We start from the raw sequence: 17,988 nt of genomic DNA, 5'->3' as shown, positions 1-17,988 counted from the left end.
GGGGAAGGAAAAAAAAAGGTTAGAGAGGGAGGGAGCCAAAACATAAGAGACTCTTAAAAACTGAGAACAAACTGAGGGTTGATGGGGGGTGGGAGGGAGAGAAGGGTGGGTGATGGGTATTCAGGAGGGCACCTGTTGGGATGAGCACTGGGTGTTGTATGGAATCCAATTTAACAATAAATTTCATATTAAAAAAAACAAAACAAAACAAAATAAATAAATTCCGATAAAGTTAACATACAGTGTTAAATTAGTTTCAAGTGTATGATACAGTATTTTAACAATTCCGTACATCACCCAGTGCTCATCACAAGTACCCTCCTTAATCCCCATCCCCTATTTCACCCATCTCTCTACCTGCCTCCCCTCTGGGAGACATCAGTTTGTTTTCCATAGTTAAGAGTCTGTTTCTTGGTCTCTCTCTCTCTCTCTTTGGCCTTTGCCCATTTGTTTTGTTTCTTAAATTCCACATATGACTGAAATCATATGGGATTTGTCTTTCTCTGACTTATTTGCTAGACACTATGCTTTCAAGCTTTATCCATGTCATTGCAAATGGCAAGACTTCATTCCTTTTTATCGATGAATAATATTCCATTGTAGAGATATCACTTTTTCTTTATTCATCTGTTGTTTGATACTTGAGCTTCTCCCATAAATTGGCTATTGTAAACAATGCTGCTATGAACATAGGGGCTCATGTATCCCTTTGAATTAGTGTTTTTTGTGTGTTTTGAGTAAAAACCTAGTAGTGTGATTGCTGGATCATAGGGTTGTTCTATTTTTAACTTTCTGAGGACCCTCCAAAGGTGCAGAGTGTCTGCACCAGTTTGCATTCCCACCAACAGTGTAAGAGGGTTCTTTTTTTCCACCACATCCTCACCAACACCTGTTGTTTCTCGTGTGTTTTAGTTTAGCCATTCTGACAGGTGTGAAGTGATATCTCATTATAGTTTTAATTGGCATTTTCCTGATGATGAGTGATGTTGAACATCTTTTCATGTGTCTGTTGGCCATCTGGATGTCTTCTTTGGAGAAATATCTGTTCATGTCTTCTGTCTTTGGCCCATTTTAAAAAGTGGGCTGTTTATTTTTTTTTTTTGTTTAATTTTAAATGTTCTTTGTGTAGTTTGGATCACAGCCCTTTATCAGATGTGTCTTTTGCAAATATTTTCTCATAATCTGCAGCTTGTCTTGTTTTCCTCTTGACATTATCTTTCATAGAGCAGAAATTTTTAATTTAATTTAATTTTTAAATATTTTTTTTGGAAATTTTTAATTTAATTTTTATTTATTTAATTCATTTTTTCTTTTTTTTCAACAAGGACATTTTTTTATTTGAAGCATACTTCAGAATACTTGGTTCTAAAAGATATATATAAAACATTCCATCCAAGAAAAATAGAATACACATTTTCTTCAAGTACACACTGAAGAATCCCCTGGTTAACTCACATAAAAAGAGATGAAGGAAAGAGATGGTTGTCTCCCCAGTAAGCTACTCTGGAAGAAGGAAGTTGGCAAAATAGCATATTGTATTCCTGAATACTTATGACTTAAGCATCAAAACTTACTGAATTATTCACCATGATCAAGTGAGATTCATTCCTGGGCTGCAGGGCTGGTTCAATATTTGCAAATCAATGTTATATATCACATTAATAAAAGAAAGGATAAGAACCATATAATCCTGTCAATCGATGCAGAAAAAGACAACATACAGTATCCTTTCTTAATAAAAACCCTCAAGAAAGTCGGGATAGAAGGAACATACTTAAATATCATAAAAACCATTTATGAAAAGCCCACAGCTAATATCATCTTCAATGAGGAAAACCTGAGAGCTTTCCCTCTGAGATCAGGAACACGACAGGGATGTCCACTCTCACCGCTGTTGTTTAACACAGTGTTGGAAGTCCTAGCATCAGGAATCAGACAACAAAATGAAATCAAAGGCATCAAAATTGGCAAAGATGAAGTCAAAGTTTCACTTTTCACAGAGGGCATGATACTCTACATGGAAAACCCAGCAGACTCCACAAAAAGTCTGCTAGAACTGATACATGAATTCAGCAAAGTCGCAGGGTACAAAATCTGTGTACAGAAATCGGTTGCATTTTTATACACCAATAATGAAGCAACAGAAAGAGAAATAAAGAAACTTATCCCATTTACAAATGCACCAAGAACCATAAAATACCTAGGAATAAACCTAACCAAAGATGTAAAAGATCTGTATGCTGAAAACTATGGAAAGCTTATGAAGGAAATTGAAGAAGATATAAAGAAATGGAAAAACATTCCATGCTCATGGATTGGAAGAATAAATATTGTTAAAATGTCAACACTTCCCGAGCAGTCTACACATTCAGTGCAATCCCAATCAATATTGCACCAGCATTCTTCTCAAAGCTAGAACGAACAATTCTAAAATTTGTGTGGAACCATAAAAGACCCCAAATAGCCAAAGTAATGTTGAAGAAGAAAACCTAAGCGGGAGCCATCACAATCCCAGACTTTAGCCTCTCCTATAAAGCTGGAAATTTTTAATTTTAATGAATTCCAGCTTATCAATTCTTTATTTCACGGATAGTCTTTGGTGTTGTATCTTAAAAAGGCACCATCATACCAGACATCATCTAGGTTTTCTCCTGTGTTATCTTCTAGGAATTTTACAGATTTGTGTTTTACATTTAGGAATATGATCCATTTTTAGTTAATTTTTATGAAGGACATAAGGTCTATGTCTAGATTCATGTTTTTGCATGCGATATCCAGTTGTGCTAGCAACCATTTGTTGAAGAGGCTATCTTTGCTCCATTATATTGCCTTTGCTTTTTTGTCAAAGATTAGTTGACTATATATATGGGGGTTTATCACTGGGGTCTCTATTCTTTTCCATTGATCTATTTGTCTATTCTTTTGCCAGTATCACACTGTCTGGATTACTGTCGCTTCCTTGTAATCATGGAAGTCCGGTAGCGTCAATCCTCCAACTGTTCTTATTTTTCAATATTATGTTGGCTAATATCATTTGCCTCTTCATATAAACTTTAGAATCAGTTTGATGATGTCCATAAAATAGCTTTCTGGGATTTCAGTTGGGATTGCTTTGAATGTATCGATCATTTGGGAAGAACTGACATCTTGACAATATTGAATCCTCCTATTCATGAATGTGAATGCACCGGTTTTCAACCTCCTTCATTATTTTTAAAATTTTTATTAATGTTTACTCATTTTTTGAGAGACAGAGAAGGAGACAGAGGGTGAGTGGGGGAGGGGAGAGAAAGAGAGACAGACAGATAGACAGACAGAAAGAGAGAGAGACAGAATCTGAAGCAGGCTTGAGGTTCTGAGCTGTCAGCACAGAGCCTGATGCAGGGCTCAAACTCATGAACCGTGAGATCATGACCTGGCCCAGGCTGGACCCTTAACCTTCTAAGCCACCAAGGTGCACCTAAAAAATTTTTTTAATGATTATATTTTTGAGAGAGAGAGCATGTGCATGTGAGCAAGTGGGGGAGGGACAGAGAGAGAGGGAGGCACAGAATCCAAAGCAGGCTCCAGACTTGAGCTGTCAGCACAGAGCCCAATGCAGGACTTGAACCATGAGATCATGACACGAACCAAAGTTGGACGCTTAACTGACTGAGCCACCCAGGAGCCCCTGCGCTGTATTTTAAGATTGATTAATACCATTGCCCTTTCAACTGGGTTATTGTAAGACATAGAAGAGATAGTAAATGAAAATGGCTGGCCCATAGAAGATATTAATAAATTAAAAATCTGTTTTGTTTTTTTTCTCTCTCTTTATAATCTCAACGTAGTCAACTGTGTCAGTAAAACATAGAGTTTAAAGGTTAATGACCCATTTATGAATATGAAAGAAGTATGATCATTTGTATGATTTTTGTAACTGTTACATTGAATGAATACTACATGTCAGATTTATATATTTTTTTTTCAACTTTTTAAATTTATTTTTGGGACAGAGAGAGACAGAGCATGAACGGGGGAGGGGCAGAGAGAGAGGGAGACACAGAATCGGAAACAGGCTCCAGGCTCCGAGCCATCAGCCCAGAGCCTGACGCGGGGCTCGAACTCAGGGACCGGACGCTTAACCGACTGCGCCACCCAGGCGCCCCAACATGTCAGATTTAATCACAAAGTACTTCTATCTTGCACCATCTCTTTATATTTATTCAGTGGGTCTGATTGTTATTCTGCTCTCCAGTGAAAACTGGTGGACTCCTCAGCTTTTCTAGTCACTTTTAGGTAACTCAAAGTCCTCTAATCAGTAATTAAAATATTTAGTCTCATGTAATAGTGAAAAATTTGAACTTGCTTTAACCCTAAGGCTTTTCCCCCTTCTCTTGCCCAGGCCTGCTGTAGTTGAGGAAAGAGGACATAGTTGCTTTTTTCTTTTCTCCTACCTTGAACTTCTCCTTCTTTCAGATGTTCATTCATAGTCCTGACTTTGGCTTCTGATCCTTTCAGATTTGGATCATAGGAAATGAGAAAACCTAAGGGGTTTGGGCAGGAAAGTTCTTACTTAACTCGTACTATTGCAAGCTGATTTCACACACTCTAGGCTTAATAAGGATTTGAATTTACTCATTGTCCCCTGGAGGGTCTCTCACCTGCACTCTCTTCTGCCTTATTGCTTATTCCTCCCAATCCCCTAGGCATTCAGCTATAGTAACAGATCCTCTCTGCTAAAGTCTTGTCTCTGCTTCATGGCAACCTCTTGGACAGGATCAAAGATAAGTCCACATTCCACATTCTCTCTCTCTCTCCTTCTGTCTCTCTGTCTCTCTCATGTGTGGCCCATATATGATTCACAGAAAATATACATACTCCCATTGCCTTGATAATACTGGAAGAGTATGTTACTAACGCAGCAATCTCAGCCATCAGCAGCTAGGCAGACTGTGTTTTTCAGGCAGAAATCATACCCCAGTTCATTGCAGGAGATATATCAAGCCCTTCTGATGCCCTTGGAGGTCTACTCACTTTGCTCGAGGAAGGGGTAGACACCCCTCTTCCCTGCCTTTGTAGGGGAGCAAGAAGACTTGGAACTCACATTACAGCTTTCTCTGAAAAAGTCCTCTCCAAAACGTGTCTACTGTTTTCAACTTATGACCTTTTATAGCCTTACTGTGGGTGAGGAGTTAGATAAGTAGGTTTTCAGGAACATGGTTTATAAATTCTGCATGTATTCTTATATCCTCTTTGGAGAGAAATACATATTGGCTCTTAGTGCTTCAGCTGAAATATTATTTTATTAATCTGTTACCCTATAACAGAATGAGCGAATTATCATTAATAGCAATAAATACATTATTTCAATTATGTAAATGAAGTAAATGTAGGAATCTAAATGAGCAGACTGTATGTAATATTAAAAAACATGAGCAAAATTTTAAAGTTCAAATGAAGGAAAATATTGATCTGCAGAGACTGGACATGAATTTGAAACAGAACCATCAAAGTGGTCATTATTTCATAATTTCATAAGATAGATTATCTGAATATTGATTTACTTAAAGTACACAAGGATAAAGAGGAAGAAACAAGGATAAAGTAATTCAGAAATGCATAATGGTAAACATTTCATATTGCGAATCTGCTCCCTTGAGCTAAATGTCATAGTGCAAGAGGCTTGCAGTCTTCATGACATTAAGGTCATGTATGTAAAATGCAAATTTTTCAATTCACTTCTGTCATTTTACTTGTTGTTATGAAAAATATATTTCTCGACATATCTGTTGACTATTCTCCAGAAAGTGCCTGAAAAATAGTGAACTTGGAGACAAAGCCTACAGAAAGGAGAATGTTTTCATTCATTATTAGGAAAACTGTACTTTAGAACCTGGTATTAATATGTGAGTAATTAAAACAATATAAGTAACATAGGTAATAATAAAAAGATGAAACTTTGCTAGGGAACTTGCTTGTTTACAATTACTATTCTATTAGTGGTTTTCCTCTGGAAGTGTAACTATGTAAGTTTGATTTCCTTAACTAGCCATTTGTTGAAAATATAATCTCTATTCCAAATGGAAACAACCTGTTTATTTCTGATAATATATGTTCTCTGGAATTGCAGTGCTATTGAACATTCAACTAGCCAAATCCTGTAGCTGCTACTTAGTTCTCATCATTGATTCTGTAGCATCTGACATTATTGACTTCTTATTCTTTTGAAATCCTTTTCAAACATGGCTTATGTTATATTATCTCTCCATCAGTTCTATTCTCTATGAGGGCAGAGATTTTTTTTTTTTCTGTTTATATCAGTGTAATTCACTCCTTAAATAGTACCTGACCTATGGAAGGTATCCATTAAATATATTTGTTTAATGTGTCAATTATTTTACATATCTGTCTATTCCTTTTCTGATTCTTTTGTTAGCTCCTTTTCCTTCTTCCAAATTTTTAAGCTGATTATTCCCCTGATGTTGAGTCTCTTTTTGTCCCTACTCTTGTTTCATTTTTGAGTACTCATTCATTATAATCATATGACTTCTCTGGTTGAATGCCATGCATGTCTCTACCACTGACCCTGCCCTTTTTTCCACAATCAAACCTCCAACTGCCCTATGACCATCTTTGTATGTTTGTCCCAGAGTCCCTTCAAATTCAGCGTATCTGAAAGTTTTTTTTTTTGAGCTCTCCGCTTGTAATACAGGTTCTCATTTTGACAACCCTCTTTTTTCCCGTTTTTTAAGAAATCATTGACACACATCACTGTGTAAGTTTAATGTATATAACATGATGGTTTGATTTACATATATTGTGAAATGATTACCACTGTAGGTTAATCAACACTCACCCTCCATCATCTCATGCAGATAACAATAAAAAGAGAAAAAAAAATTCCCCTTGTGCTAAGAACACTTAGGATCTACTCTCATAACAACTTTCCTAAATATCATACAGGAGTGTTAACTATAGTCATCATGTTGTACATTACATGCCTGGTACTTAGTCATCTTATAACTGGAAGTTTATACCTTTCAACCACCTTCTTCCAGTTCCCCTAGTCCCCACCCCCCTGCCCCTGGTAACCACAAATCTCTTTGTGTGAGAGTGTGTGTGTGTGTGTGTGTGTGTGTGTGTGTTTTGTTTTGATTCCACAAGTGAGAGCATACAGTATTTATCTTTCTCTCTCTGACTTATTTCACTTAGCATAATGCGTTCAAGGTCCATCCATGTTATAGCTCTTTTTTTTTTTTTAATTTTTTTTTAACGTTTATTTATTTTTGAGACAGAGAGAGACAGAGCATGAACAGGGGCGGGGCAGAGAGAGAGGGAGACACAGAATCCGAAACAGGCTCCAGGCTCTGAGCTGTCAGCACAGAGCCCAATGCGGGGCTTGAACTCACGGACCGTGAGATCATGACCTGAGCCGAAGTCGGACGCTTAACCGACCAAGCCACCCAGGCGCCCCCATGTTATAGCTCTTTTAATCAATGGCACTACTATTTTCTCATTCTTCCTGTTTTAAACTCTAAATCTATTTTGACAGACCTATATTATCATTATAACACACCACTAGCATCAATCATCATCAATAATACTCATATAATGCTTTATAGTTTGAAAAGCATTTTTGCATGCATAATTTTCTCTCTTAGGACTTGTTCCTACTTTTTTCCAAGAGACTAATTTTGACAATTTAAAATACTGAATTTATTGTGCAATAAATTTAAAATTACGATCAAGATAAGTGTAACTGGAAGTACAGAGTGCTATGAATTCGGAAAACAGATGCCTAACTTAATTGTTTGCATACGAATGTGCTTATATGCGTGTTTCTGCGTGTATTTTGCAAAGCTGTTTAGGTAGGCTTGCTGAAGTATATCACATCGAAGTAGATGCTGAACGATACATAGGAGAGCTAGAGGAAACAGTGTGTGCAATGACCCTGTCATGGAAAGGAGCATGGTATTTTTAAGAATCTGAAAGAAAGCTAATGTACTCTGAATGGAATAACAAGGCAAAGAGTGGCAGAAGACAAAGCTAATGAGATAGGCAATTCCTCACCACAAACATTTATTTATTACTCAGAAAGTATGATGCTATGTTTTGTATTATATGTATATTTTCACTTTTGACTTCTGAAATCCTCTCAATTGTGATCATTATAACCTAATCTTTTAAATAACTGATTAATTGGTTTACTTTCACAAGTGAAATATTTAATATTATAGAATTCAGTAATGACTATGCGTTTGTTACTGATTTACTCGTTCTTTTGTGTTTTACAAAAATATTTGAAAATACCAAATGTTTTGTTGGAGTAACATTGAATTTATGAGACAGTTTTCCACTATTGAGGCTTCTCATTAGTATATACTCATTCATTTATTTAGGTCTACTTTTATATCATTTAATAAAGTTTTATAGTTTTCATTATGAATGTATTACATATTTTTTAATTCATTCCTAGATAGCCTTGTATTTTTGCTTCTAAAGTAAATGGAATTTTTTTCTACTAGATTTTTAAATAATTTTTACTGCAATATAGGAATAGAGCGTTTTTTATATTTTGATTTTGTGTCCAGCAACCTAGTAAAGATCTCTAGGTAAATAATCAGATAATCTTTTAAAAATATAAACCAAAGAGGAAATGATGAAGGCAAAATCCCTAGGCATCCTTTTTTTTTTTTTTTTTATAATCCTTAGAGAGTAAATTAAAGAATGGATAAATAAAGTTGGGAATATTAAGAGGTATAAAGATGGTAAGAAGGTTTATAAGGGCTAGTTTCAATTTAGCAACACAGACTCCAAAGATGTTTTCTGAGAGTGACAGATCCTTGGAGAATTGTCTCCCCACAACCATATTCATGGCCATGTTCCTTTATATCTTGTGAGCAGAGGCATTGACTGCCTTTGTGCCTTTCTTTTCAAGGATGTCAGTATAGTGAACAGACTTGGAAGATAGAGATAGTATCTCTGTTTACTGTACAGTTTAGTAAACATCATGTCTTCCTATGAGACAGAGGTCAGGGAGGCTTACTGTCCCTTAGGAAAGAGTTGGGTCCCATAACATTGGCCCCCTCTTATAACACAACCCATTGTTTATGCAGCATCTCTTGGCTCTTTGCATATTCTCCTGTGGGAATTGTGGTTGGAGTACCAGTACAAATGATTTTCATCTGATGAATGCTATTGTTGTGAGTGATAAACTATGTTTTGTTTCTAGGAGTCTCCTGTCTTTTTCCAGCATCCATAAAATGTCAGGGTAAATGCTAACACCCTTCACAGTTCTTGACAGTTTTGGCAATGAGGAAGGGATGCTGACAGAGACATGGATGTTTGGAGGACAAAGGAGGAGGGCATCAGAGCTGATTCATGGGATGACTAATGGATTGAGAGAAGTCCATTGGGATTGGTAGCAAACTTGCTGATCAAATTATAAATCAGTGGAGCAATAAATATTCCTTTACTTTATTGCCTGTTTAAAGGAGGAATTGGGGCAGTGTGAGAGGATAGTTGTAGGCTGAGAACCAGGGAATAAATTTTAAAACAGCTGCCTAAATGGTTGGTACCAACCCTCCTTTAGGCAAGGGGACTTCCTTGACAAGCTTCTAGTCAGTCTCAGGTTCATCCAATTGTGACAATTGGCACAACAAATTTGCATTTCCTTTCAGACAATAGTTTCAGAGATATGTACTTACACTGAGCATGAGAGGGAAATTCATCAGCCCTATGTACACAAATCAGGCAAATCATGAGAATGTTGGCTGGCTTTCTTGGGAAATGGGTAAAGTGGGTCGTGCAATGCTGGTTACAGGAGAATGGCAATAGTTGAGCTGTTGTTTAGCTCAGATTCCTCTTACGGTCTGCCATGCCAACTTCAGATCATTTGGAGATGGAAGTAAGAGTTCTTGGAATTTTCTGCAGTAGATCTTGTCTGCTACAAGAGAGCTTTGACCCTGTCATGAAGATTTCCCTAAAAGAGACAAATTCAAGGGGAAACCACAGATTAGGCACCAATTAATATTGGACTCCTACCGTACTGGATTGGGTTTGTCATGCTGATATAAATGACCTGCTAAAGAATGAAACACTCACCAAAGAATTTTAGGTAAATTCTTGTAGTCAGCCTGCAGCCCTGGGAAAGTCCTGGAGCCCTTACATGGAAACCGGGCTAGAATTTAGGAGATGTTATCTTTATAAGAGGTCAGCAGATGTCTCTAATCTGAGGTTATCGTGTTGCTCTTCCACTCTGATCAGTTGATTCTAGATACGCCATTGTGGCCCTTGAAACTAAACTGTGTTATGTTTTCAGCTTTTTGAATCATTTGAAGTTAGATAACATGCTTTATTTTATCCCCAAATTCACTCAAAAATCCAGTGGACCTTCCACAGTCCCTATTACCCACCGGCATCTGTTATTGTTAAGTGTTGGAAGGACATCTTCAAAAATCAAAATGAAAAGACTTCTGACTCTGCCTTCCTCCTTTCCTCCTAGTCCACGTACTACATATTAGCGAAGGCAGTTTGGTCGCTGAATGTGGCTCCCCCCAGAAAGGGATAATTTACTCTCAGCCACTTTGTGGATAGTGATCAGGAAGAAAGGGATTAATAACCTTGCTTTGACTATCCAAGATTCCACCAAGACCATTTCTGGATGTGATATATCATCCCTTTTCCCTTATAGCAACCTTAGTCCATCCTGATTGGTACACTCTCTGAGTGGTAGTCCAGCTAACAGGGGGCCTCGGGAATTCAATACTTAATTCTGGTTTAGGCACTTAGACATTCTTGTCGGTTTGTTTGACACGGTCCTAAATAATAAGTATAATCACCACTTGGTTGAGTATACTGCTTGCCAAGTCTCCCTGCAGTGGCCCAAATGAATTCAAGTGGAAGGCATAAATTTTTATAAATTTTATGAAAGTTCCCTTTTCATTTTTACTTCTTACCCTTTCCAACAAAAGGTCTGGGTGTGAGTAGGGTGGAAAGAAGGTGAAGGTATAGCTTCTGGAGATGAACACGTTTAATGGTACCGTGTGGAAGTGAATTTAATGATCTTCCAGAACTTCTCCTGGAGCATTCCTCATAAAGAAAGATACCTTCATGTGTCTCTCCCAATCTGTGACAAGATCCATAAATATAATTGACTGCTGTCCTGCCATTCTCTGCTAGGTGACTCTGCCCATTGTTTGTATTATCATTGCTTTTGAGCTTAAGAAGTTTATCAGAAATGCAAGGATGTTCTCAGTGCCTTCATCTCCCACACAAAAACCCTAATAACACCTTTGGGTGTCTTCCCTACCCCCTTTTCTGTAGCGGTCGCACAGTGGAATGAGTAAATGCCACTTCGTGGGTAGCGTAGGCAAACAGATCAGACTGGACTAACTGTTCTCATGCAGTGCGTCTAGAAACAGGGTCTAGATCCAGTTATCTTAACCGAACTGGAAACTCTAAGGCCAACTAGCAGGACTGGAAGCCTTGTAGAAAACACCGTCAATCTACGTCTGCCAAATGATGTAGGTCCCTTCTCCAGAGACCCTCAAATTGTGAACAACATGTTCTTTCCGGGAACACCATGTACACCTTTGAGACCGTGTGTCTTGTGTCCAAACCACGCATTATTTTACTCCCCTACCAAGAACGTAGTGACTCGCACCGTAGTCATGGTTGAGAGATCTTTGAATGTTTAAGCAAACACCACCAGTAGATGATATCACACTCGGATGATTTTGGATTTAGTTTCTGTTTAGATAGCATTCTGGAAATGGTAAAACCATAGCAATGGAGACCAGATTAGTGGTTGTCAGGGTTCTGGAAGGGACAAAGGTGTGACTAAAAAAGAGCCTCACAAAGGAGTTCATGGTGAATTACATTCAGCATAGTTTTAGTATAAGTGAATTTTATCATAGCCTGTTCTAAATATTCCCATAAAGTATAGCATATATGATGAGAGAAAATGCATGTATGTGTGTGTGAGGGAAATATAGAAATAGTTTCTATGATTAATGCTGTAAACAATCCAAAAATAATCATAACATTTAATATTATTTTGAATATATATATGTATATATATGTATATATGTGTGTGTGTGTGTATATATATATATATATATATATATATATATATAATGCATCTACATTTTACATATTTTTGCTCCCAAATTATACTAGACTTCAGGTAATGCTAAATTTAGTTTTAATTTACCAAATCTACCATGGATGAGTGTTGCAGGGGGCGGGCAGGGAGATGTGAGTCTGGAGTGGTGTTGGAGTTGGGTGACCAGGAAATTTTAAGCTTGAAGTCATGGTAATGCATACTCACGTCTCTGGTTTTCTCTAGACACGCCATCACAACGAGTACAGTTTATTCTTGGAACTGAGGATGATGATGAAGAACACATTCCTCATGACCTTTTCACAGAACTGGATGAGATTTGCTGGCGTGAAGGTGAGGATGCTGAATGGCGAGAAACAGCCAGGTGAGGATTTTTGCTGAGCGGGAAGGTATAGGAAATAATTTTCATGCTATTGGAAAAGAGATTTGTAAAGCCATGGTTTTGCAAACATTCGTGAGTGCTGTCGATTTCTGAAATGGCTCATCTGGCCTGGGCATATCCTATAATGGGATATGGGTCAGAATGAGATCTGAAGACAGCAATTATAGCAAACAGTGATGCAGAGCCAGCAACAGCTGCAGCCTGAAAGATAAACAGCAGCATAATTTGTGTGTCATCAGGAAAACAATAAAAATCTAAAAGTAATTTATTTCTATCTTTTCATCTGCTGGCCTGTGCCCAAACTAGGCATATTATATGATAATTTGAGTGTGGGGCTTTTTTTTTTTTTTTTTTTTTTTTTTTTTTTTAAGAAAGGGAAAGCATTCTAAGAGGCTGTAGGTATACTGGATTTATGTACTATTTGGTGAGGATAAAAACATTTTGTAATGTGTTTCTAGGATATGTGTACATTTCAACATAGGTGTTTTTTCAAAATAACTTTTTACAATTTTATTTAAAAAGTTTATTTATTTATTTGGAGAGAGAGAGAGAGAGAGAGAGTGAGCGCGTGAACAGGGGAGGGGCAGAGAGAGAGGAAGAGAAAGAATCCCAAGCAGGCTCCACACTGTCAGTGCAGAGCCTGATGCTGGGCTCCAACTCACCAATCTTGAGATCATGTTCCGAGCGGAAACCAAGTGTTGGACGCTTAACCATCAAAGCCACCCAGGCACCCCTAAGTAAGGTGAATTTCTAGCAGTGGAACTTATGTACCAAGAACAGCAGGCTTTTAAATTTTGATAGAGATTGCAAAATTGACTTTATAAAATGTTTTGGTAATTCATACTTTTATGAACAGTGTATGAGAGTGCTTATTTCCCTCAAACCCTTGCTGGAGTAAATCATTAAACTTTTAGATTTTTTTTTGCTAATTTTATAGATGAAAAATAAATCTTATTTTAATTTACATTTTTAAAATTATTGGCGAAATGGAACATCTTTGCATATGTTTTAATTTTTTTCCTGTGAGCTAACTGTTCGTATTTTATATCAAACCATTGTATTATTTATTTGCCTTTTTTAATGCTTAGTGATATGTTATTCTGTATGAATTACCTTTTTTAATGAAAAAATCATGTAATCATTTTCTTTCTGAAGCTTTATTATATATTTTAAATAAAGGACTAAATTTGAAGTAGTTTTTATATGACATGGTAAATTTTAAGAGTAAAAACCATCCATCTTATTGTTTTCTTCCAACTGCATCAAAAACTAAGTGCTTTGGACTTTTTCAAATATATAATATGAATGCTTATCTTTGTTATTTGATGACAGAAAACCAATATATGATAATCTTATGCACCAATTAGCATTATAAATTTTACTCTCTCATGACTAAAGAGTTGTTGAAAAGGAATTTAAAATGCGGAGGTGCCCGGGTGGCTCAGTCATCTGACTGTGGCTCAGGTCATGATCTCACAGTTCGTGTGTTCGAGCCCCACATCGGGCTCTGTGCTGACAGCCCAGAGCCTGGAGCCTGCTTCGGATTCTGTGTTTCCCTCTCTGTCTCTCTCTCTCTGTCCCTCCCCTGCTCACACTCTAGCTCTCTCTCTAAAAAGTAAATAAACGTTAAAATATATAAAATAAAATGCAAACTTCCCTGTTTAAGGCTAGACACATCTGTCTTGACCTGATTATAAGAAATGCTAGCTATTCCTGGATGGCAGGAAGAAGGGCGATCTATTGGGTATGATGACTAGGAAGCTGTTGTTAGTTTGAGTCTCCTTATTGCTGGGAAGTACTTTTTGGAAGCCTTTCTTTTATATTCTTTTCTTTACTCTCATCCTACATGATAGAGCTGAGAAGTAAGATTGGAATGTGTGTTTTGTCAGGAGTAACTCGCTTATTCTTAAAATGATTGGTGATTTTTCACCTTCCAGATAAAATAGTGATCTGTTCCTTTTAAGCAGTAACTTCCTTGCGACTTGCTCACTCTCATGAAATATCACAATGGCAGAATGAGACTAGAATGTAGCCCTTTCTCTTTAGCATACTTGAGCAGGTAGGATTTCATCATGCTCTCATGGATTAACCTGAACAACAGGTTTATCCTAAACCACCAAAATGTATTGTTGTTCATGGGTAAAGAACAAAAGAGTTGATCCAGTTAATTATTAGCATTCTCTAATGTTATTCAATAGGACCTGTGTACTGAGCTATCCTTCTAGAACCTTACGTATGGTGCAGCTATTTGAGGTTCAAGGAGACATCTGATGAGCAATCAAAATAGCAGCAGACATTGAAGAGGAGGGTAGATGAATTTTGGCGGAGACACAATACATCAGGGAAGTACAGAGTGTATTTATTGAGGGCTTAGAAATGTAGTGGGTTTTAAAGTAACAGAATTAATTTTGTTCTGGTTGCCCTAGTTCATCTAAAAGGACTAATTTTAGTTAATTTAGGATTCCATCTAATTTTCAAAATGCAATTTAATTCTAATAAGTCATTAGCATAAATATTTGAAGCCCTTCTTTCTTTTGATTAGTATTCTGGGGGGATTAATAATTTTCTACCCTAATAGTAGAAATAAAAAGGATATTTTATCAGCACATTGCACCTGTCACATATCACAAATTGAATAATTCATGCCCACTGCTGTTGCCAAGTAAAACTTAAGCAAAGTTTTAGATTTTGAAGCTAAATTTTTGAATCATAATTATTTAATAAATGTTTGTGAAAAACAGCTGTTCACTTTTAAAAACCCTAAAAGAAGCCATATGACAAGGGCTAATGAAATCAGCACAATTCCAATGTCCTGCTTATAGATAACATATAATGTTATTAATAGAAAAGCCTGCAAAGATACCACAGATGTGCAATTATGAAGACAACATGCTTGACTCACTGTGGTTGCCCTTTAAAAATGCTTCCCACAAATGTGCTCAGAAGAGGCAAAGCAGGGGGTAGCAGTTGGCCTCTGATACAGACATGGCAGTGTCAAAACGGATTATTGCATCAAAACAATTTTACTGATGCTCTGAAAGCATTTGATATTCAAAATTAGGAAAGGTTTAAGTCATCAAGATTTTTCCATGAGATATGAGATGTGAAGATAATATGGATTAAGAATAGCTAATATTGGGGCGCCTCGGTGGCTCAGTCGGTTAAGCGTCCGACTTCGGCTCAGGTCACCATCTCGCGGTCCGTGAGTTCAAGTCCTGTGTCGGGCTCTGTGCTGACTGCTCAGAGCCTGGAGCCTGTTTCAGATTCTGTGTCTCCCTCTCTCTCTGACCCTCCCCCGTTCATGCTCTGTCCCTGTCTCAAAAATAAATAAACGTTAAAAAAAAAAAAAAAAGAATAACTAATGTTTCTAGGTTTGGATATCTTTCACTTCCCCTTTCCCCTTAAAATAGGCACTTTGTGGTTGTTGTTATGTTAATATCTAGCCTCCACCCTAACCTTGTCCCTCTTCCACCGTCCGTAGCCTTAGCCCTACCCAAAAGAGGATGTTTTCTCTTAAGAGTTCGTAACTTCTCCCCAGGCTACAATTTTGGTTGGTATTTTATTTTCTATTTGCGTAGAATCAGAGAATAAAAATTCTTAGGAAAGTTAAAAGGAATTAGTGGGAATAGAATAAACGGGAGTTAATTTCTAAGGAGAACATCTATTTCTAATTTGCAGAAGAATTTTGTTTTGTAGATTTTTAATATGAGTGTTACAGAAGAGATTATCATCAACTTAATCTTCAAAGAATTCATGAAACACCTATTTTATATTGTTGTTTAGTAGAAAGAGATTCCAATGTGTTAATCATGGATGAGAACAGATCCAGACACACCATAGGAAAATCACATAATCTCACAGGGTTTAAGTCCACCCCCTCCACAGAAAATGTCATGCAATTGGCCTACAATTTTGATTTTTTTTCATTGTTCATTACGTCTCATTCATGCCTGTGAGACTCTTGTTTGCTGTAGTTTGCTATTCAAACAAATGTCAGCTGAGTTTATTTGAAAACTGGAATAAATTGCAGCACTTTAGGTCATTAACTGCGATCAGGCATTTTGCAACTGACTACAAACCTACAAATCTTTAAACAGGATTTGGTGTGTTCCCAGACCTCTTAATGCCTATCTTTGAAATATGAAATGGAATAAAGAAACAGAAAAGAGAAATACACTTAGGGGTGTGTGTGTGTGTGTGTGTGTGTGTGTATAGAGAATATATGTATATAATATAAAATATAATTTTTAACATAGTCTTTTAAAAAACATTATTTAAATAGTTCTTAAAGCTTTTGACATCATTCTGGAGTTGGCCTAAAGCACTGAATCTTGAAATGTTTAGAAACTTGACACTTGTCACTTGTGAGTTTCTTTTATGGGAAGTATCTTATGCTTCTTCCTATTTTATATTCATAAAATCTATGGCCATATCAAATTGTCCATCCATTTATTTTTTTTTCTTAACTACCAAACTGGAATTCCCAGAGACTCCATTTTTCTTTTCTAAAAGACCAAGCCTCCAGTTTGAAGGAAATTATTCTAAAAGAAGGAATATAACTTTTAGATAGATTTGTTTTTAAAATTTCTTTTCAGATAGACAGATCAATGGAACACATAAATCTAAATGTAAAACATAAAGCTATATAAATTTGAGAGAAAAAATATAGGAGAATAGAGAACTGAGAAAGACCAAACCATGTATAGCTACCTGGATTCTGACAAAGGGCAAAAGCTATTAAATGGAAAAAGGATGGTCTCTTCAACAGTGTACTTGAATAATTAGACAGCTATAGGTTAAAAATTAATAATATTTCAATCTAAACCTCAGAGTGTATACAAACTTAATTCAAAATAAATCATAAATCTAAATGTAAAACATAAAGCTATACAAATTTGAGAAAAAAAACAGGAGAAAAACCTGAGGACTTAGGGTGTCTATGATGAATTTCTAGACATGATATTGAAAGCACAATCTATAAAAGAAAATATTCATAAATTGGACTTCACCCAAATTAATACATTTTGTCCTGTGAAAGATCCTGTTAAGAGGATGAAGACAATGGGGCGCCTGGGTGGCACAGTCGGTTAAGCGTCCGACTTCAGCCAGGTCACGATCTCGGGGTCCGTGAGTTCGAGCCCCGCGTCAGGCTCTGGGCTGATGGCTCGGAGCCTGGAGCCTGTTTCCGATTCTGTGTCTCCCTCTCTCTCTGCCCCTCCCCCGTTCATGCTCTGTCTCTCTCTGTCCCAAAAATAAATAAAAAACGTTGAAAAAAAAATTTGCAAACCATATATTTGACAAAAATATTATATGTAGAATATGTAAAGAACTCCCAAATTTCAATAGTATGAACACAAATCAATTAGAAAAATGAGCAAAAAATATAGTCTGGAAGTGATGCACATAATTTCTGCTTACAATTCATTATCCAGAGGTAGTCAGTAGTCATATCATCTCACCCAGTAAAAGGGGAGCCAGGTGGTGATATCCTATTCTTTAC

At 36.8% G+C, this 17,988-nt stretch overlaps 1 protein-coding gene across 1 annotated transcript in view; it reads left to right on the top strand.

Annotated features, from left to right (window-relative positions):
- SLC4A10 (solute carrier family 4 member 10) overlaps positions 1-17,988 on the top strand; it is a 277,949-nt gene that overhangs the window by 145,217 nt on the left and 114,744 nt on the right. Inside the window, exon 5 of the mRNA XM_049615589.1 lies at positions 12,332-12,470. Coding sequence (XP_049471546.1) covers positions 12,332-12,470 — 139 coding nt within the window. The remainder of the gene's footprint in view (positions 1-12,331; positions 12,471-17,988) is intronic.

Source organism: Panthera uncia (genome assembly GCF_023721935.1).
Source record: "Panthera uncia isolate 11264 chromosome C1 unlocalized genomic scaffold, Puncia_PCG_1.0 HiC_scaffold_3, whole genome shotgun sequence".
Taxonomy (NCBI): domain Eukaryota; kingdom Metazoa; phylum Chordata; class Mammalia; order Carnivora; family Felidae; genus Panthera; species Panthera uncia.
The sequence above is the reverse complement of the archived record's forward strand: the minus strand, read 5'-3'. Positions and strand labels throughout refer to the sequence as shown.